At 37.2% G+C, this 20,612-nt stretch overlaps 2 protein-coding genes across 6 annotated transcripts in view; one reads left to right on the top strand and one right to left on the bottom strand.

Annotated features, from left to right (window-relative positions):
- Positions 1 to 10,776, top strand: part of musk (muscle, skeletal, receptor tyrosine kinase) — a 32,964-nt gene extending 22,188 nt beyond the window's left edge. For 3 of the 5 annotated variants that reach the window (XM_085413581.1, XM_085413583.1, XM_085413584.1), the window contains 5 exons: positions 1,721 to 1,895; positions 2,108 to 2,294; positions 2,391 to 2,585; positions 4,626 to 4,774; positions 8,316 to 10,776. In XM_085413581.1, coding sequence (XP_085269707.1) covers positions 1,721 to 1,895; positions 2,108 to 2,294; positions 2,391 to 2,585; positions 4,626 to 4,774; positions 8,316 to 9,022 — 1,413 coding nt within the window. In that variant the 3' untranslated portion in view covers positions 9,023 to 10,776. The remainder of the gene's footprint in view (positions 1 to 1,720; positions 1,896 to 2,107; positions 2,295 to 2,390; positions 2,586 to 4,625; positions 4,775 to 8,315) is intronic. The other 2 variants (XM_085413582.1, XM_085413585.1) reach the window with 1 other exon arrangement.
- A 4,002-nt stretch (positions 10,777 to 14,778) lies between these two features.
- lpar1 (lysophosphatidic acid receptor 1) overlaps positions 14,779 to 20,612 on the bottom strand; it is a 41,645-nt gene continuing 35,811 nt past the window's right edge. Inside the window, exon 3 of the mRNA XM_085413580.1 lies at positions 14,779 to 18,750. Coding sequence (XP_085269706.1) covers positions 18,428 to 18,750 — 323 coding nt within the window. The 3' untranslated portion in view covers positions 14,779 to 18,427. The remainder of the gene's footprint in view (positions 18,751 to 20,612) is intronic.

Genomic DNA, 20,612 nt, shown 5'->3' with positions numbered 1-20,612 from the left:
CACCCAAAGTGTGATACATTATAGGGCAAAGTAGCTGTCCCATAACAAAATGATAGCCACACTGAAGTACAAGACGCAGAGTAAGGAGTTAATAAAAAAAATATAGTCTGGTTACAACAGTATGTATGGTCTGACACATCCTTTGTTTAAAGATTGGAAAGTAAGAATGGTAGGCAACTGACCAAACCACTGAGGTACATATGCCAAAGTCCATCCTTCAAAATAAAATAAAAAATTAAAAAAATGTTGTGAATTATTTTTTTAATCAGTAGCTTTCATTGCCCCCAAAATTGGGGCTTTAGCCTTTAGCCCCACCCCTTTGCTTTGTCTTCTATCTTCCACACATCAGAGAGCATATGCTTTACATAAATATTTTCATAATACAAATGATCCCTAATCAGCTCTTTGAGTTTTATAGGAAATGAGCAGAACACTGTAATGCTCCACAACATATGCTATTCTGCTTAGAATGACTTCTGTCTCATAAAAATCACATTTCCGTTCAGCACAAACATGTAAACTGTAAATGTACATGATACATGAATGGAGTAACTTTGGTGCCATTTTGTGCTGAGTCATAGAAATACTGCAGACGATGATTCACAACTTTATTGCAGGGGAAAACATTGCTAACGAACTAAACATACTATACAACACTGTCATTCTCATGGTATATATATGACTCGGCGTAAGAATCATCCATAAAATAATAACACAGTGGCCACTAATTAAACATTAAAAAGGGTCGAGTTCTCTGCAGGAAATGCAACTTGATCCACTGCTGGGGATTACTTACCAGCAGAGATCATTTGTTTATGCTCCAAAACCCCCTTTTCTGCTAGAAATCCTCTCTCTCTATGGATCTAGAGTGTTGCAGAATAGTGTTGCAAAATGCCTGCAGGAAGAAGATTGGGGAGGATGGTTGGTTGTATGAAGTGTTACACTTTGACAATGGAGGCTTGCATCCCATTTCCTGCCAAATGTCAGTGTATTATCTTGAAAGGCGATGACAAATGGCCTAACTTGTCATTCTAGTGCGAAGACCTGTTGTTTTAAGCATTCCTGGCACCAGTTAGGAATCAACCCCATGCTGTTGACTTCACACGTTCAGCTACAGCAACATGTGTTGAACCCAACATTTTCAGTTCATGTCTTCATGTCTCTTGGGATGGAGTTGGCCATTGCTCTTTTTATGATTAAAGCTCATGACATACAAGCCCACCAGATGTTCCATATTTAAGTTGGCAGTCTAGATTCCAGGAACAGTCATGCAACCCCTAATGTCCCTCACAATAGCCCATGGTTATGGAGCTGTAACCTTACTACACAGAACAGAACCTGGAAGAAATATTTGGAAGGTCATCTTAGCTTCACTTTTGATTTGAGACTCACCAGTTTTAAAAACTATCCATCCAAATCAATTCTTTCTTTCACAGAAAACTCACTAGAACTGATCCCTCAGCAAAGGTAGATTTCCTCTTTACCCCCTCGGAATACAGGGTCAGCAACAGAACAGAAAAGAGATCATGCATTACACAGACTCCAGCCCTGTACTCACAGGTTGCAAACCACGTTTATTCACCAATTAATATACTTAACCGTCCTTGTTGCAGTATGTATGTTGGTGATTTTTCTTTTTCTATTTTATTCCTCTTAGTGGGAAAGGCCTGAGAAAGTGTTTCTCTTTTTTTGATCCTTACTACTGTGCTTTATCCTGCAGGTTCCCCACCAGCACCATTTATCAGTGGATGTCATTCCAGAGTTGAAGAATTCAGGCAATCACTGCAGGAACCCAGGAGGAATCAGTGACAAGCCCTGGTGTTATACCTTAAATCCGAACATACGCTGGGAGTACTGTGCTGTTCCACAGTGTGGGGAAACAAGCATAGCATCAGGTACTGCCCTCTGCATTCAGAACTTTTTTCCCCACTTCACCTGTTTACAGTTCCTGTTTTCTTTACACTTGAAACCAACACTTCACCTACAGTAGACTAAAAGCTACCCAGTAGCCAAAACTTTGACTGCACAATCTGGATTTTAGACAACAGAGTTCTAGATTTGTCATTTTTCCAAGTTTAGTGACTTTTCCTATATCTGTGCTTTTAAGTAGTGAAGCCAGAGTCTAGAGACCCTCTCCAGACCCCTCGTTTCCCTCCCGTGACCACAACGTCATCTCCAGCTTACTCAATGTCTGTCATCGTCGTTATCCTGACTGCTCTTGCAACTGCAGTATTTCTTGCCATTATCATTCTTGGCTGCCGCAGATGGAAGAAGCAACTGAGGAATCGGAAGAGGTAAAAGAAAGATGATAAAGATGGAATATGTTTCTTTATCTAGTGTCTGTTTTTATCCTTGTAATGCTCACGCTTATATTTATTTATTTTTATTAGAAGAGTAATAGAGACCCCGATGTTGAACGCCCTTCCATCAGAGCTATTGCTCGATCGACTCCACCCTAACCCCATGTACCAGCGCGTTCCTCTGCTGCTGAACTCAAAACTGTTGGCCCTTGAGTATCCCCGAAATAATATTCAATACGTCCGAGATATCGGGGAAGGAGCCTTTGGACGAGTTTTCCAAGCCAGGTGAGAAAGAAGAGAGAACTGGGGAAATACAGCATGGACAAAAGAAGAGATGAACAAATATGATAAAAAGAGAGATTAAGGGGAAGCAAGAGTATTTCTCATCAAATGGTTAGAGATCTAAAAGGATGTTTTCTTCCAGCGCAGCACTGCTTTTGCACACTAATATTTAATATTGCCATGTCATAATCATAATCGCATCCAGGGACTAAGCTGATGATGCTGATATGTCTAAGGCAGAGGGAAAGGGCAAGGGAATGAGACAGGATTGAGAAGGATGACATGGCTAAACAAGGTCACTGGTCATTTTGAGAACTGCTGCGTCATTCACAAAGTCACAAGGCAAGCTGTTACAGGTGTCACTTTCACTGCACCCTGAGCCTGTTTACAGCATGACATGAATGTTGCAAACCTATCTCTTTAATCACACTCAATACCAGAGCTGGGTCATATTTCTAAAAAGTCATAAATCGGTCATGAGCATGAATCTAATTTTTTTAGGCTTGATAGATAGCAGTCGTCAGAAATTTGTAGCGCTCGTTATCAGTCAGAATGTTGTAATATTGGTGTAATCTGCTTAAATTCAGATGACATACAGTGGCATGACTCCATGAAGCAAACATATAGCAGAGCCACTGAACCTATCAAGCCTCTTTGACAGTTTTTTGTAGTTTACTAAAATAACCCAAATCCAATTATTTTTTGGTTGTATTTTACAAGGTTTACTGAATACAGGATTTCACAATCACAGCTATCTATAATTGTTTGCTGTCACAGCCAAGAATTCAGGACAGCAGAAGTAAATCAGTTTAGATCTTCTCGATATAGGTTTTTCAACTTTGTTAGACTCCCTGTTATTCATGCAACACAGCCTTGTCACCCATATGACGTCCATGACTGTGCTACAAAATAAAGAATGTAAAGCCCAATGCTCAACTGCCTGTTTTGAAAACTAAAAAAAGTATTTGATTAATACAAGAAAAAAGGAATCTCAATTTAAATAGAATTTCTTATTGTGTTGTAAGTAACATGATTATAACAAGTCAACTCAAAGCAACACACGATAGACAACATTTAAGAAGCCACATAAATATAATGCAATAGATAAACGGAGGCAACAAATCACATCATATGATAGCTTGATCACAGAGCAGTACAATAATAGCATGCAGCATTATGACAGTAGCACCTGAGTGCATAGTCAGTCAAATCTGAGAGATGTCCTTAAGGCTAGATGATAATCCCTCGTTGAAAACTAGAAAGATGCAGTATATAGACACCTCTGGGACCATAATGCGCACACTGACTTACATGAACACAAATACATACTCTAACGCACACACTTGTATGATTATACAACTATGATATGAAACCTCCAAAACAGAAGTTTCACAGGAATAAACTCATATGCACATGAAGTACACAGTATGTATGTGCATTCTTTAGTACAATGTAATGTATGCATCTCAATCTAAATCAAAAGCAAACACAAGCTGTTTCCTGTGTGCACATTCACTTAGTAAATACATGACTATAGAGTGCACTTAATCATTTGTGACACACACACACACACACACACACACACACACACACACACACACAGAGCCACGTGAAAGATAGTTACTTAAATAGACCTGAGGAAAAAAATAACTTCTTCTCTGACATCAGCGCTTCAGTCTGTTTTTTGTGTGACTCTACAGTATGTGTGTGATATCATTGTTTTTATCAAGATTATTGTCCCAGCTATATCTACTTTAGGAAACATCATTTTGCGCCTGAGCCAACAGAGGAAGTATTTCTCTGTAGACCTATTAGCATAAATATGTGTTCATATATGTGTTTCATTCATATTTCTAACGCTTAAATAGCTGTGTTGTTTACTTAGACACTTTTGGGTAAAGCTAAAATACACATTTGAAACATATGGTAACAAAAGTCTGGTTTATGCATTAGTGACAAAAACATTAACAATACAATAGAAATACTGATAATATAATATTTTCGTGCTCAGTTCATGAATATCTTTGTTTGTGTCTGTTTCAGAGCTCCAGGCCTGCTACCCATGGAGTCTTTCACAATGGTTGCTGTGAAGATGTTGAAGGAGGAAGCTTCAGCTGACATGCAGAATGACTTCCAGAGAGAGGCAGCACTCATGGCCGCATTTGACCATCCAAACATAGTTCGACTCTTAGGTTAGTGTGTGCTTGTGTGCAAACGAGAGAGAAAAAGTGTGCAACGAAAAATCTGATTTCCAAAGAGACAACGGTCACAGATGGAGCTTACATTGAATAATTGCCGAATCCCTGAGTTTACTTCAGGGAGAAGTAAAGTAAAGTGGAAAAACAGAAACATGGAAATGGAGGAAGAAGAAAAAAACTCAAACAAGATTGAAAAGACAGAATTGGACATGTAAAAACTGATAGAAATCGACATTTATTATTTGGTTTCAGAGTTTTATGGCCTGAAAGTGCATTTAGGTATCTAAAATAAATCAGTTATTTAAAAGAAGCCGGACCAAACAAAGAGCTTTTGAAAAGAATGCTTTTCAACTCATAGATGAGTCTTTTGTGTCATTTAAAATAATATTTCTATTCAGTTGTTAGTTTTCACCTGCTTATGTTAAGCAACAATTTAACAATAAACTTTCAAAAAACTGTAGAGCTTTCATTAAAAAGAACTAAATAATAAAATTAAAAAGAAAAGATTGCCTCTTAGTATTTCCCTGAGTCTGATTTTCCAAACAGCAATTTTTCGGAAAGAATTCACTCTCTTCAGATGCTTTTTTTTGTTTGTTTCCCGCTGTGGACCTATCAAAGTCCGAGAATAATCCACATAGTGCTGTTTGCCAGTAAACAAGTGCTGACTGACAACTAATGTGCCTTTGTTGGCCAATATAAAACAAATGTGCTCTATTAAAATTCCGTATCTTCACTAATGCAGCTTATCTAATCTAATACAAACAGCTCACATCCAAATATATTTCCAGGAAGACATTTGGAGATACAGCATAGTTGGTGCAGTCAGCGAGTAAACAGAGCTGTTGATCACTGGCTGTGCTCAAAGAAGTTTTCTTTTGCAGCTCCAGTTGTTGTGCAATATATTTCTTCAAAATTAGCATTCAGTCACTCCCTCACTCACTATTTTTTGTTATTTTCTGAGTGGCATTTTAGATGACTCATCTGGAGAGTGATACACTAAGAGCAAAGACTCTGGTGTGCATGAAACTGGAGTTGATTAGATTATTTCCTTAACCTTTAATTATCCTCTAGACTAATAATACAGCCGTAAATCATGTGCAGGAATATATGCATCATCCAAAACACGAATGCGTCAGAATTAGATATACCATAAGTCTACATGTGTCTTGTGCCGTGTGTGGCCTCTGTCTTCTATATATTTAGCAATGAGTGAAACATTTTAATCCAGCTACCGTCCTTTAGCAAAGGTCACTGGCACTAAATTACAACTTGTTTCCCCCACCCTGTACACAGAAGCATATACACCCAGCCACCTTCACACACAAACACACACACACGATAATTGTTCTCTGGTGAGCTGTTCTATCTAGTGACCCACAGGATATGAATTAAGTGAACATGACCTCCAACCTCCTCCTCGCCCCTAAAGTTCATTGGAAGTATGTTGCAATCGCAAAAAAGTGAACTACAACTAAATACAAATACTTTAGCTTCTGGCTTCAGTTGTTCAGAAAGTTTAATATAGATCAGAATAATTTGGATTTGGATTAAGAAATCTCACATTTCACGATCCAGGATCAGGTATTCAGTCCCACTTTTCTGCCTGTACAATTATCTTAACAAATGAGTGAATACTTTTATTCACTCATTTTTATTTATACAAATACTTTTTATTTGTATAAATAAAAAAAGTTCATCACTCAATTAAAGAAAAAAGATTCAGATTTCTTCATTTAACAATTTTTTTCTTTATCTTTACCAGATGAAAATGTCTTCAGTGCACTTTCATCTGCTAAGGAAGAGAAACTGTGCTTGGGATTGTCTCAGTTCATGGTATCATTATAATTAGAACGATGTGATTAATGGATGTTTCATAAATGATGCTACATAAAATAAAACTGGATCCAAGTTTTCTCAATCCTAAATTCCTGAAATAACTGTGTGCTCAAAATAACAGAGAAATAATAATAGTAATGATAAAAGAGTGGATTACATAAGGTTGTCTCATTCCACAATTTTGAAAATTTTGAATCTATTTCAACATTTTTGATCCAATCAGATTTTAAAAAAGATTACATCTGACCAACTGTGCGCTGAAGTACAGTGTTCCAACTCTGTGTTCCACCACTGAGCTGCACCTATATGAGCACTCCCTTACTTGCAGTGGACATCCCTGGAGGGCAGTGCCAAATGCAGTCCAAGGGCTGCCTGTGCAGTGATTTTCCGTCTAGCTAAATAAGGCCCTTCATTGATTTCCCCAGAATTCAGCATGACACATTTCATAATTTGTGTGGCTTTGGAACCTCAACAAGGAGGGGAAATAAATGTTACTGGGTTTGAACAATGTTTAAACTGATTTAAAATGACCAATGGGCCATTGAGCTTCCAGTTTCTTTCATTGAAAAACAGAAGCAATAGTAAATGCAGTCAATCAAAATTATAACTGCGGCCAATAATAAGTTGGTACATTTCAATGCACTAACTGCATAAATTACACTATTCATGCACTAAAGTGAGAAGAAAAGAAGAGTGAACTGAAGGCACTGTTTGAAAGTGGTGTATTTCTGTTCATCTAGCAATATATTTTTTAACTTGTGCTCAAAAGAACTGAAACTTTTTTGTGAACCATACGGATGGCAAACCGGAGGGCTAGTCTTGGCAGTGTGTGCTCACAAGCTGCAACAAGTACTCACAGGAATGGAAGAACAAACAAGCAGACAGACACTCTTTTATAGAGTTGTAGTAAATAAGGAGGAAATAAAGTAGGATGAATTTTGTCACTTTTGTCAAGATCCTGTTTCACCAAAGACCTCATTCATATGCTTGATTTTTGTTTTGTTTTTTAAAGTTGACATCTCACTCCTGCAGTTTAAGTTTTTATCCAATAAGTATGGAAGTTCTGTCAAATAAAGGTTGCATTCCCACTATATTCAGTATAAATTGGCATTTAACAAATAAATCCATGTCGTTTTAAAGATACTGTAGCACTGTTTGTGCTGTCCTCATCAAACATCCAAAGCCCGTGGAAGCCCTTACTGTTAAAAATGTAAACACAACATTTCAAATAACTTGTATTAATCACAAGTGATATTTATAACATGAGCAGCCTCAGTCATTACACTCTCAATTTAATAATCTGCCTTCATTTGCCATCATTTCCCCAAACCCAGCTCAGGAAAAAAAGTCCAAAAAAAGTAGAAACTTAATTTGCCAAAAATAAATATATCATATTTATATCAAAGATCCACTAAAGTAGATGTAAGAACTTATGCATGACTTATTTGTGAGTACATGCCCATCTGTGTTTATGTCTGGGTAATAGTTTTTTTTGGTTTTTTTTGGCATTTTAAGGTAAATGAACTCATTATGTGATACTGTAGAAGAAAAACTGTTAATTTAGTGTTTTCAGTGATGGGACTGATGTGTTTATGGTAAATATTTGTGTTTCTTCTTTAAAAACATCTGTGGTGGGAAAATAAAAGCACTAATCTATATAATAGGCCATCAAATAGTTTCCTGTGTGCTCTCTCCTCAGGTGTGTGTGCAGTGGGTAAACCAATGTGTCTGATGTTTGAGTATATGGCCCATGGTGACCTCAACGAGTTCCTGCGTCGCAGATCTCCAACCCAGTCAGTGCGCACCCTCAGTCGTGCTAGCTTGTCGGGTCGCAGTTTCTCCTCTGAGCTGGAGACCGGGCTTCTCTCTTGTACAGAGCAGTTATTGATTTCCAAGCAGATTGCTGCAGGAATGGCATACCTGTCTGAGCACAAGTTTGTCCATCGTGACCTGGCGACACGGAACTGCCTGGTTGGAGAGGAAATGGTGGTAAAGATTGCAGACTTTGGCCTCTCCAGAAACATCTACTCAGCTGATTACTACAAAGCCAATGAAAATGATGCCATCCCCATTCGCTGGATGCCTCCAGAGTCTATATTCTACAATCGCTATACTACAGAGTCAGATGTCTGGGCCTATGGTGTGGTGTTATGGGAGATCTTTTCCCATGGGATGCAGCCATATTATGGTATGGGTCATGAGGAGGTTATTTACTATGTGAGGGATGGTCACATCCTTTCCTGTCCTGAGAACTGTCCTTTGGAGCTCTATAATCTGATGAGGCTCTGTTGGAGTACACACCCATCAGACAGGCCCGGCTTCAGTAGCATACATCGGATACTAGAACGTATGCATCAAAACAGACTAAGCATGAATGCTCACACTGAAGCTGATGCTGACTGTTAACTGGTTTTCCCTGTACAAAAGGCATTGATTTTTAATGATTTAATGAATACTTACATTGGGCCCAAGCACTCAGTGCTGGGGAAAAATTATTTGTCTCCTTCATGATTTCTTATTTTATTTTATTTACTTTATTTAATTTCATATTTGCATATTTGTTATACTTACATATTTCACTTGATCAACCACATTTTAATTTTAAATAGAAATAGCCAAAGCATGCAGTTTTTAAATGATGCTTTAATTTATTAAGCAGAAAATGCTATCCAAACCTGCATGGCCCTATGTAAAAAAGTAATTGCCCCCTAAACCTAATAACTGGTTGCACCACCTTTGGCTGCAAGAACTTGTACGACACTGTGGAGGAATTTTTTGCCCACTTTTCTTTGCAGAACTTAATTTACTGGAAGGTTTTCTAGTATGAGCAGTCTAAGGCAATCCTATACCACTCCAAAACCTTCGTTCTATGTGCTCTCAGTGGGCTGGCCACTCTTAGTAAGTGTCAGGACAAGTTTTCTTTATTTGTGGATAATGGCTTTAACTGTGATTTGCTGGAGTCCCAAAGCCTTAGAAATCCCTTTTTAACTCTTTCCACTCTTTTCAGTGAATTTGTTCACATTTATTCTTGGGTTTCTTGAGATCAAGGTATGAATTATTTCATTTTAAGGACTTATAGCCTATTTCATTTAGTCAAACAGGTTCTAGTTAAGTTTTTTTAAAAATTTTTTTTATTTAACATGTCTGGTGTGATCCAGCCAGACCACAACATAAAGGTGACCCATCCTAATCAGACTTCAAGCAGCCACATCACACAGTTGGTACAATTTTACAATGATTTTTAAATGTTTTTAACAATATGTTATTTCTTTAGGATGGAACACTAATAAGGAGCTGAGTGTAACTTCATGGTGGCCTTTATACCAAAACAACAAACAAAAAGAAACAATCTGAAATATTTATCAAACTTACCTAAGCAAAAAAAAAAATAACCAAATTGCAATAACTGACCTCCGTACATAAGATAAGGAGAGAAAACTAAAATAAAAAGGCAGTCCACAGCAGCACTGTACTTTGCATGCTCAGCTGGTTAAGTAATTGCAGTCATTTTCTTTTTGCAGCTTGTCTGTTCAGGAGACTGAACATGGCCACATTGTAGTCATTTGTATGTTGCTACTTCAGAATTCAGGATTTCAGTTTCTGACTGTTTACCGGGAGCTGTCCATCTGACAGGTTCACTTTAATTTTGAAAAATGTTAAACCTGAATCAGTTAACTCACCCCAGACCCTAAGTCTCTGAAATACTTGGAAACCAGCCATACAGATATACCATGGTCATTTTTAGCAGTAGTTGCTCTTGTACCTCATTCATCTGTTTTTTTCTTTTTCTCATTGAGAGTTTTTTTTGTAAACGTTGATGAAAATTTAGCAAATGCTCTGAATAGGCTCAATGTGACCCTAAAGTTCACTGGACAGAAAGAGAGAATCTACACTTGAAAGGTTTTTTCTTTAACAGTGTCGTAGAAAGGGATTGATGAAATATTTATTATAAGATTGTACACAACATTTCTCTTCAAGTCAGCTTGCTTATTCCACAGTGGCACACAGTCACTTTAAATCACTGATGATTGTTTTGTAGACAAGTTGGTATTCCACTACGGGGCATTCTGTTTTTATTTGTGTTTCTTTGGTTTTAGTTTTGTTTTATAGATGTGTTTTAGCTTGTTATTAATATTTCTTGAACATATGAACAAATTACAGTAGGCATAAGTTCATTAATTCTCCTCACTTTCATTTACATTTCTCATACAGTTCCTTACTGAAGCACTAAAACTCACATATTATGAATAGAATTATTAATGGGACTCGTTCTACTGACTTAAATAGACTCTTGTAAGTGACAAACTGCCCACATGTCTTTGCATCCTCATTTTGAAAATATAAATATAGAATGGAAGCTTATTAGGTCAGCTAGGTTAGAGATCATACTTAGTGCTTGTGCTCTTTAACCTTTTTTCTTTGGTAAAAATTCCATTTTGGTTACATTAATAGAATAAAAAAAGCTAAGATATTCATATCTAAAAAAAAACATGTTGATTTTGTCTAAGAATGGCTGACTTAACTGTCTTTCAAAATTTGCCATGTTGTTACATTTTTGCTGTATTTGTTGCATTATATCAGTAATGTTTTGGGCTTTTTCCCTTTTGTTTGTCATACATAATTCACATTAAGTATATTTCTTTGTATTGCTTGCAAATAAACATAATTATTGAACAGTTTGTACGTCAGAACTAAATGTGACTTCTTTTTACGATGGATCTTTTTTCACAAGGTCTGCATGCATCTGAATTCAGGCAGTTAGAAAGGGATATTTACACTTGCCATCATACTTAACCCAAAACACCTCTCTAAAGAAGAAAACCCAAAAATGTCCACAATCACTTTCAAAGGTGTGTTGCTCTGGTTCAGGAGCTCCTACTGACATTATCACTGGTAGAGTTTTCTCTCTCTGAGCCCAAACTATATCTTATTTTATTTCATTGCATGTCTCTCTTTATACAAGGCCCTTAGTATCTTATTATGTCTCAGTGCAAGAGGATGCATTAGAGAAATGGTGCTACACAAAGCATTTTTACCATGAATTTCTATGTGACTGCAATAAGCCCTGTTTATTTGCAATTGTACAACTTCTTCAAAATGTCTGCGTTTGCATCTCAGTGCAACAGTGTGTGTGTATACAAGTTAAATGGAGGACATCTGTGTGCGTTGTGGGGGATGCCTATGTGTAAACTGTTTAGATTAGACTGTATGGAGTCTGGCCTTGCACTTTCATCCGTCTTTTTCTTGATCTACACTTTGGCTCAGAGTCTTTCAATCCTATCTCCATCACTTCTCCACCAATGAATACAATACAGAGAGAATCATACAATGGTATGTTAGTAGGTTTTAGACCGCATGTGGCGCTATCATGAAAATTATGAGGTGATCACATTCATTATGAACATGCTACTTCCGAATACATAATCATTACTCATTCTTTGTATTTTTATTTTTTAATCCTAATCACCTAGTCATCCTTAAACAGTTTTGTTAGTGAATTGAAATGTTTGTTTTATAAAATGCTAAACAGTCCTTTGTGTCATTTGTGTGTGTGTATAACCACATCAAAAAAACAGAAGCAAAGCATTTTGTTGCTCTTCTTTGGTGTGCTGTCCAAGGATGCAGATTAAAATTATTTCACAGGCAACTCTATCAGCCATAAAAATGCCTCTGCAAAAGATATGTACTCGTTAAACAACACTGGCACTTAATCCTGCAGGTTTATCTATTCTGTCAAAGGTCAACACTTTCAGGATGGTTTGGAACTCTTGAACAAGTATTCACAGGTCAAAGTTCACTGAAGTTGAAATCTATACAAAAGAGCCATGTGAATGTACTTCCTAATTTCCTTCCTATTTTCCTCCAAGAGTGAATCCATGATTGTGGTGTTTTGTTTCTTATCTGCAGCCGTTGCAGTCATTTCCTTGTCCTGTCTCCATCTTCTTTGTTTTGTTAGTGTTTTTGTTTTCAGTGTACTGCAAAGCCATCAGCTGATCCTTACTGGGAGGTAACACTTATTCACAGTAAATTAGTAAAACAGAATTATTTTTGTGGCCTCATGAAAAACAGATCTTCATGTCTGGCAGTCATATGTTATTATAGCTAAGAATCACTTCCTGTTTTGTCAAAACTCTGTGTTAGTGTAACAGAGGAAGCTGGTATTTTCTAAATGTTCTGGATGTGAGCTGTTCAGCAGATTTTTAATGTCTTGTTGACTTTTCCATCTTTCATAAATGTAGCTGGCAACATGATGCTCAACTCTATCCATTAAAGTCATTATCCAAACAGGCAGTAGGACATTTGACTAATGGGACTAATTTTTCACTCAGCAAACCATGGGAGGAACTATGGAAAGTGTCTATATTGACTTTGTGACTAAGATGTTACATCCCCCCTCACTCAGCAACTGTACAGAGAACTTCCTGCGTGGCCACACTGGCCCTGATTGGCCTTTTCGGGCAGCAACAGGACGTGAACAGACGTATATCAGTCAACTGGAGGCTACCACTCCAAAGCTGTGGAACAATAAACATAACAGAGCAAATGCACTCTCACACACAGACACACACACAGAAGGGGAGACAATGTTGTTTTCCATGGAAACATCTCTTTGCTGTTGCAAGGACTGCTGCATACTTTATGTCACACATGACACAGACCCTGACCACTCTTACAGTGTAAGTAAACATACAGAAATACCATATTAGTGGTTCAGCTCCAGTTGTCTCTGCTTTGCACCTGTAACCACGTGCACATGGTGCATTAATTGTGCTACACTAAAGATGCAAATTTGACCTCTTTTCCACCAACGCTGCACCAGTGCTGGTAAAATGCTAGTTCTTTAATGATGTCTTTCTTTCAGAAGTTGTGGCAAATCATGCTGAACAGAATCTGTGGGCTACATCTGGTTAGTTTCTCATATATCATATCTTCTAGCCACTGAGGCAAATTGTTCTTTGGTGGAAACACACAAGAGATGGTTTTAGACTGGGAATTGGCATTGTGTCAGTCGAATATTTTGTCACAAATTAAATAAATTGTTTTCCATATATTCACCAGATAATCACTAACTTTTGTATTCCAAATTAATCAGCCTACAGACACCAAAAGCCAGTATAGACTAGACAGAGCATAAAGTAGTCATAAGAGTTTAATGGTAGTTCTACATCGTTATAACATTATTAAAAATGAGAAAACCTGTTCCATTTATCAATCAATCTATCAATCAGTCAATCGAATCTTTATTTTGAAAATATGAGTAATGATTGTAAATACATATAACAAAAATAAACATGAAATCGCTGAAAGCCATCCTATTAATGAGGAAATAAAGAAAAGCAAAAGTAAAATGTTACCCCAAAAATGTCTTGTTCAAAAAGCAGAAGGAGGAAGCATATGCTTATCAGTCCCTTCCCCTATTCAGCTCGTCCCAAATATATCTTTCATGATTATACAACCTAATGTATACGCATATACTATAAATAAATGTGCCTGTCTAATACACATTTTACATTCCAAAATCATCTAAGATGACTTCAAGTATGGCATCACATGTGTCTAATGAATTGTTGTCAACACTGTCTGCCGAATATGAGCCAAGTCCAGAAACACTGCCTCAGGAGACTGTGTAAGGTTCGGGAACTTATTCATTCAGCATTTTCTCACTATGTAAAACAGTCGCACACAGACAGCATTGAGAGGAAATGTGTTCCTCCTCCAACAATAAATACACAGTCGCACAAAAATTTCTGGTAACAGTTAAGGCTGCCCAAACTATGTTAGCAGGCTCATTTTCCACAAACTATTTAATGGCCTGGGAAAAAAATGACGACAACAACAACAACAACAACAACAACAATAAAAGCCTGTGTCTTTCTGTGTTCCCCATTCTGTTTGGACAAAAGCACAAATATTGGCATGAAATCAAACAGAACAACCATGACAGAGTCTTTGTTTTGTTTGTGTGTTTTTTACATAGGTCCTTCATTTCATATAGATAACTTTCACACACTTTCACCTGGAGTCAGGCTGATGTTTTTATTGTATCAACCCCATGACTGTGGTTGGACATTTATTAATATTGGACTCTGAAGTACAGATAATATGGAAATCACATAGATTTTTTTCACCATTACTTAAAAATATAAAACATGTGGTGCATGTTTTGTTTTTTTCTTTGCCTGGAAACCTTCAACATCATTTTAATGTTATGTTTCACTTTGGAAAAACAAAATGTTCAGATCTACAGCTTTGTTATTTGTTTTGTTTTTTATTAAACACATCAGTTTTTTTTGGTATTACAGAATGTTTCTGAACTGCATCACACAGTGTTTGTGTCAAGCAGCATCAGTTGAAGGCCACAGCAAACACAGCACACATCATTCAGACAAAATAAGAAGCAATCAGGGTAAAATGGCCATGACGTTATAATCTAAGGAGATAAAAGTCATCACACCATTTTCTGGGCAGTTTCAGGAGGCCTGTTGTTGACATCTGTAGCTCTCTCTCCCTCTCTCTCTCTCCATACATATAACTAAACACTGGCATAAAAGAGGGCAGGCATTGTATCCATACTGATACTTGCATTTCTACATTGGCTAACAACTTTTAATTTGGTAGGTTGTTAGCCACAAGCTGTGTTAGCTGCATGCTTTGACTTGACCTCTAGATGCCACTAAATCCTACACTCTGTCCTTCTGAAACATATGCAGGACTGGTGTATTAGCAAGCTTGAAAAGTAACATAACACCGCTCTTTTTTTTTTACTCTTCTCACTACTGCAGTGTTGTACAAGTGCATACAGACAGCACTGATGGGTGTGGTTGCGGCTAAACACATTTGGGTATGATTGGACATGTTCTAAGCTTAAAACTTTCAACCAGAAGAGGGCGAATCACTGCTTTTCTGCTGTTAATTGACTTTTTATGGACAGGAACTGAAAAGCACTGCACTCATAGATATTGAATTTTGCATCACAAACAAGTTAATGTTGCTGTAATAGTGTTTATGGGAAAGTCATTATTTAGGATCACAATACAAATGGCATTTAAAAAAACCATACAAACAACCCTACAGTACATCTGGACAGAGTATAACACAGTGAAATTTACAGACACAAAACATGTTTCCCTTTGGTGATTAACTTTGCATAATATATTTTATATATACATATTGTACACACAAAGACTGACACACTAGTAAACAAAGACACTGAATGTTTAGTTGGTTTGATATAATAACCTAAATTAATACTTAAAAGAAATGTTACAGTGAATTTCAAATATGGAGTGTTGGGTCCAGAGCCATATATTGACAAAATCTGGTCAAGATTTTTATGACATTAAAGTGTGAAAGCTGGACAAATTTAATGCAACACGTTTGCTATGGGGGATTGGTTCCTTAGAATATTTCTCTCATTTTGTCTCAAGTAGAAGTACTGCTAGGGATTAAAAAAAGCACTGGCACAGGAAGGAAATGACTAATAAAAGTGATGACTGAGGTGCCCTAGGGCACAGTGCTTTATCTCACACATGCATCAAAAATGTATGCAAGTGTTGCAGAGTGATGGTGAAATTTTTTTTTGTCTGTATATCACAACATAAATTGCCTGATTAATAGGCCAAACATCTGGGCAAAGATACCTGGTGACTTAATGTTAGCTCTGCAGCTGAAATTCCTGAAAAACATCTGGTTTCCTGGAAAACGTTTGACTGTACTTTTGGCAGTGATTCTCACTTTGCTGTCAGTTTTTGGGAGGTTTGTCTATGTATTTTGGCCAAAATGTGTTTTGATTTAAAACATTCAGTTTGCAATTTTTAACAATGTGCATCATAGCATTGCCATGCTGGATTTCAGCTGGCACAAAATTGCAAGTTAATGAGAGCACTTGTGGAAATATTACACCATTCGAACTGCACTGACTCATAAGTGAGTCAGTTATAAAGGCACCCTAAGGCGGGAAGATAAGAATAGACTTTAATTTGTCATTGCTGTCATAAAAATCAAAATAAGCTACCAATAATACTTTAAATGTAAGCGTCAACTATCTCTCTGACAGAGACACAAAATAAAACATGTTTTGGTTGGATATCTGCTTACTTCATATCACTGATACCAGTGTTACAGCAAGTAAACATCTATGCTGGTCATTGAGATTTTGTTAAACAACTGCACATTTGCTAAGGCTTAATGCATTTCTGTGTCTGTGGGGTTTTAGTTCAAGAATTCTCTAAACAATTAATTCAAATTCTTTATTTTTTTGTTTAAAAAATGTGTTTTTTCTAATGGAGGTGAAAAACACAAAAACTAAACTAAACTGAAGAGCACTGCTTTTGGCTAACTTTCACTGTGTACCACTGACAATTTACAAACTGCCTTAAAAGTGTACACCTTTGAAGAATTTGACACAACAAACTGCACAGTTTGCTGCTAATCAAGGTTATGTTGTGAGTCATTAGCCATCCCAACAGCATAGTCATAGCATTGTTGTGCCTAGAGCCCTGCCTGACACAGTGGCTAGCATGGCTACACCAGAAGTGAGGTAGGTAAATGCTCACGTATCATCGTTAGTTCATGAAAGTTGGTAAAAATAGAGTGGGAGAAGGGTTTTGAGTCAAAAGGTTTGATTTTCTTTTTTAATTTTAAGTTGTTCTGTTAAATAACCCATTCTCAAGGTACCACAAAGCAATCTGGTACTAACTCAGGTGATACTTTCACATTCACTTCCACAATTCCCCCTTTTCCCTCCCGAGGTCAGCATCAGGGGACCAAGGAAAACACTGAGAGGCAGTCTGCTCAGCACATTTGGTGTCATAATATGAAGACTCTGAAAGTGCACCAAACATGACTCTCATCCTGCCTTCACATAACTGTCCTCCTCTTACTCTTTTCCCTGGAACAGCCTGCCTTTAAATCCTTAGAGGGAGTAAACAATCCAGGATTTGTAGCAAACATTGGATCCTTACTTTATTTAAACTGAATGGAAGCAAAAACCTGATTTAATGGATTCACAAGAGCGTGTTCATAAAAGAGGATAGGTAGAATAGAATGAAAAAAAACAAACAAACCTGGTTGTACTTTGTAACTTACTTGTTGCTAAACAATAGATGACAACTCTACAGCAGAAAATGATAATGTTTGAGGTTATTAAAATACTGTGTTGAATTCATGGATGAAACAGTGTCACAGGGTTTTGGTAGATTGCAAAACATGGAAAACAAGTGAATATAGGCAGGATTTCATTTTGGATGACATCTTTTGAAATATATATAACATTGGTAACAATATCCTGCTTTGAGCCTACACCACATCCATTTAAAGTTAAAGCTTCTGCCCGACAAATGGAGATGAAAATCAAAAACACTATGTTGTAAATCTGGGATCAGGTGAGTCAGCAACCAACAATAACATAAATGTAGGGTGTTAAGTTTGATACTTTTCATAATGATGGGGCTCTAGACGAGTAATAGTACAAACCTACCAGGCATAAAGTTAGGAAGATTGGATAAAGAGGATGGACTATACTGGCAATACTCTACTTCACAGATTTTAAATAGTTCATATCATCTTTACCTGTGACAACACATTTAACACAAATGGAAATTAACAAACAAAATAATAACAGCCTATCAGAGTTCTCTTCAGCTCTGTCTTCAGAAAGCTTGAGTCTTTTCAGCTTTCATTCTAGTTGCCATATTCTTCTTCACATACACTCATTTACCTTCTCTCAGTCTGTATCTCCTGTAGAGAATAATCCCTTCAAGATGGATTCATATCCAAGACACTGGGCTTTTTTTTCTTTCTTTTTTTTTTTTATACCACCGAATGTTCATTGTGGTGGTGATGGTGGTGCATGGTGCTGCCAGTCAGCACCGTGTGATTGATGGAAGATGCAGATCGGTCGGATCCCTCTGCTGCCGTCCCATTCACATTCTCCTGCCTCTGGCAGCACAAGATCTGCCTGAAGGTTGCGCTCATCTCCTTGTCACGGTAGGAGTAGATGATGGGATTCATGGCAGAGTTGAACTCGGCGAGTAGCAGGAAGAACTTTTCGTAGGTCAAGACATTGCAGCTAGCGCAGAAAACATCAAGGAGGAGGATGACCAAACCAGGGGTCCAGCAAATGATGAACGCACCTAAAAAAACACAAATTGTACATATTAGTTGAGGTAATTGACACGCCCATCAGAAAACCGAAGCCTACTCCATCCTTTCATACACTGCGCTACATAAATGGTAACTGGACTGGTACTGTTCTTAATTAATAATGCTTTTCTACTCAGAGTATTCAAAGCACTCTTTTTTATATAAGCCTCATTCATTCATTAACACACATTCATATAAGTCCTTTCTTTCTATTTCACTTTTACATTAAAATTCATACACTCACACTTTGATGCATCAGTGGATACTTGGGGTTCAGTATTTTGCCCAAGGGTACTTCGACATAAAGGTTGGGGGAGCTAGGGATTGAACCACCCACTAACTCCGGAGTAACAGCCACCTCATAATGGAATATAAACCTTAAAAGTAATCCACATCATAACTGTTTCTATTTTAAAATTGTCATAAGTATAATACTTACATACTTGGAGCTAACGTGTAATTTTGTGATATGTATGAAAGAAACCTTTTTGCCTTAGACTGAACAATTCAATACTATTTATTTTATTTACTCGTCTCTTCACATGAATCAAGCTGACTTCTTCCATTTTCTGGAAGTGGGTCACGTCAACTGAGTGTTTAGTTCCACAGATGATGACACTAAGATTCATCATATGATGACACCATGAATTTACAAAGTAATTTGTGTTTGTTTTAGGATTTTAAAATTGTAGCACATAGCAGTTTTTGATCGAAGTATGCAAGATTCATGTAAGTAACGGTCGTGACTCATGAGCAACATTTGGGAACTGATTACTTGGTTTGGGCTTTTGCTAACTTACACTTGAATAATAACGAGTCAATACAGGCAACTTGGAAATGGGTCCTTTTGGTGCTACATTAGAATTCATCCTACCACCTCTCATAATTCTAGCAAAACACTATCAATCCACTAACAATGCAACATCCTGTGTTTGAATCAGATAGATATTTCCTTTTCCAATCACAGGGCCAGGGACCCCATTAAATTTGACGCATTGATTGCTTTTAGACCACCACTGAGGTCATCACACATCTATTTCTGCTGTTAATGTGGCGATATCAACTACATTATTTCCAAGAGTTATAGGTGTTGCCACTTATGCAAACCCTAATCATTAGTGCTGGTATAGCAGAAGAAGCTTTTGTCACAAAGTCCTGTTTTGTTTTTTTTATACTGTCGTAACATCTCCCTCAGGGCTTCTATACTGATATCAATACAATGGTGGTAAAAACCAGCGCAGTCACACATTCGTTTCCCTCTACAAACTGGCAGCAGCAGTGGCTGAGCATGGAAGGTTACAAAAACTGAGAGGTGCGCAACCCTATGACACTGTTTTTGTCGTACAGTGCCATTCGCGAAGTATAATAGTCCTCTAACACAGTACACTCTCTCACAAGCAAATGAGGCCCCAGCTCACTAGGATGTTTGAACCAGATACCTCCTTAATGTGAGGCAACAGTGGTAGACACTGCACTATGGCGTTGTTTTAGTGCCTCTCTATAATGAGCACACGTAACCCTCACTGATAGCCTTCCTGTCCTTTTTCTCAAATGTTTTTTGTGTATCTGTTGAAACAAATAACAATCACTCTACAACCACATTAGCATCACTTATGAAGCACACCACCATTAGTCAAGAAAACAAAGTACCAATATCTCTTTATGACCAAATGTAAGTAAAGAAAGGTTAATAAGGTCAAAAACCTCATTAAAAATTGATGAAAAATAACTTAGATTTAAGGGATTTGAATGACTGTGATAAATATTAAATATAAATAATAAATCAGCTATGCACTTTGTTCATTAAAGTGGACACTTCCCCGAGTAGATGAAATATGTTAGCGCAGTGGAA

This window comes from Rhamphochromis longiceps, linkage group LG7 (genome assembly GCF_057381845.1).
Source record: "Rhamphochromis longiceps isolate RC_006_pf linkage group LG7, R_longiceps_female_GT1.1, whole genome shotgun sequence".
Classification (NCBI taxonomy): domain Eukaryota; kingdom Metazoa; phylum Chordata; class Actinopteri; order Cichliformes; family Cichlidae; genus Rhamphochromis; species Rhamphochromis longiceps.
The sequence above is the reverse complement of the archived record's forward strand: the minus strand, read 5'-3'. Positions and strand labels throughout refer to the sequence as shown.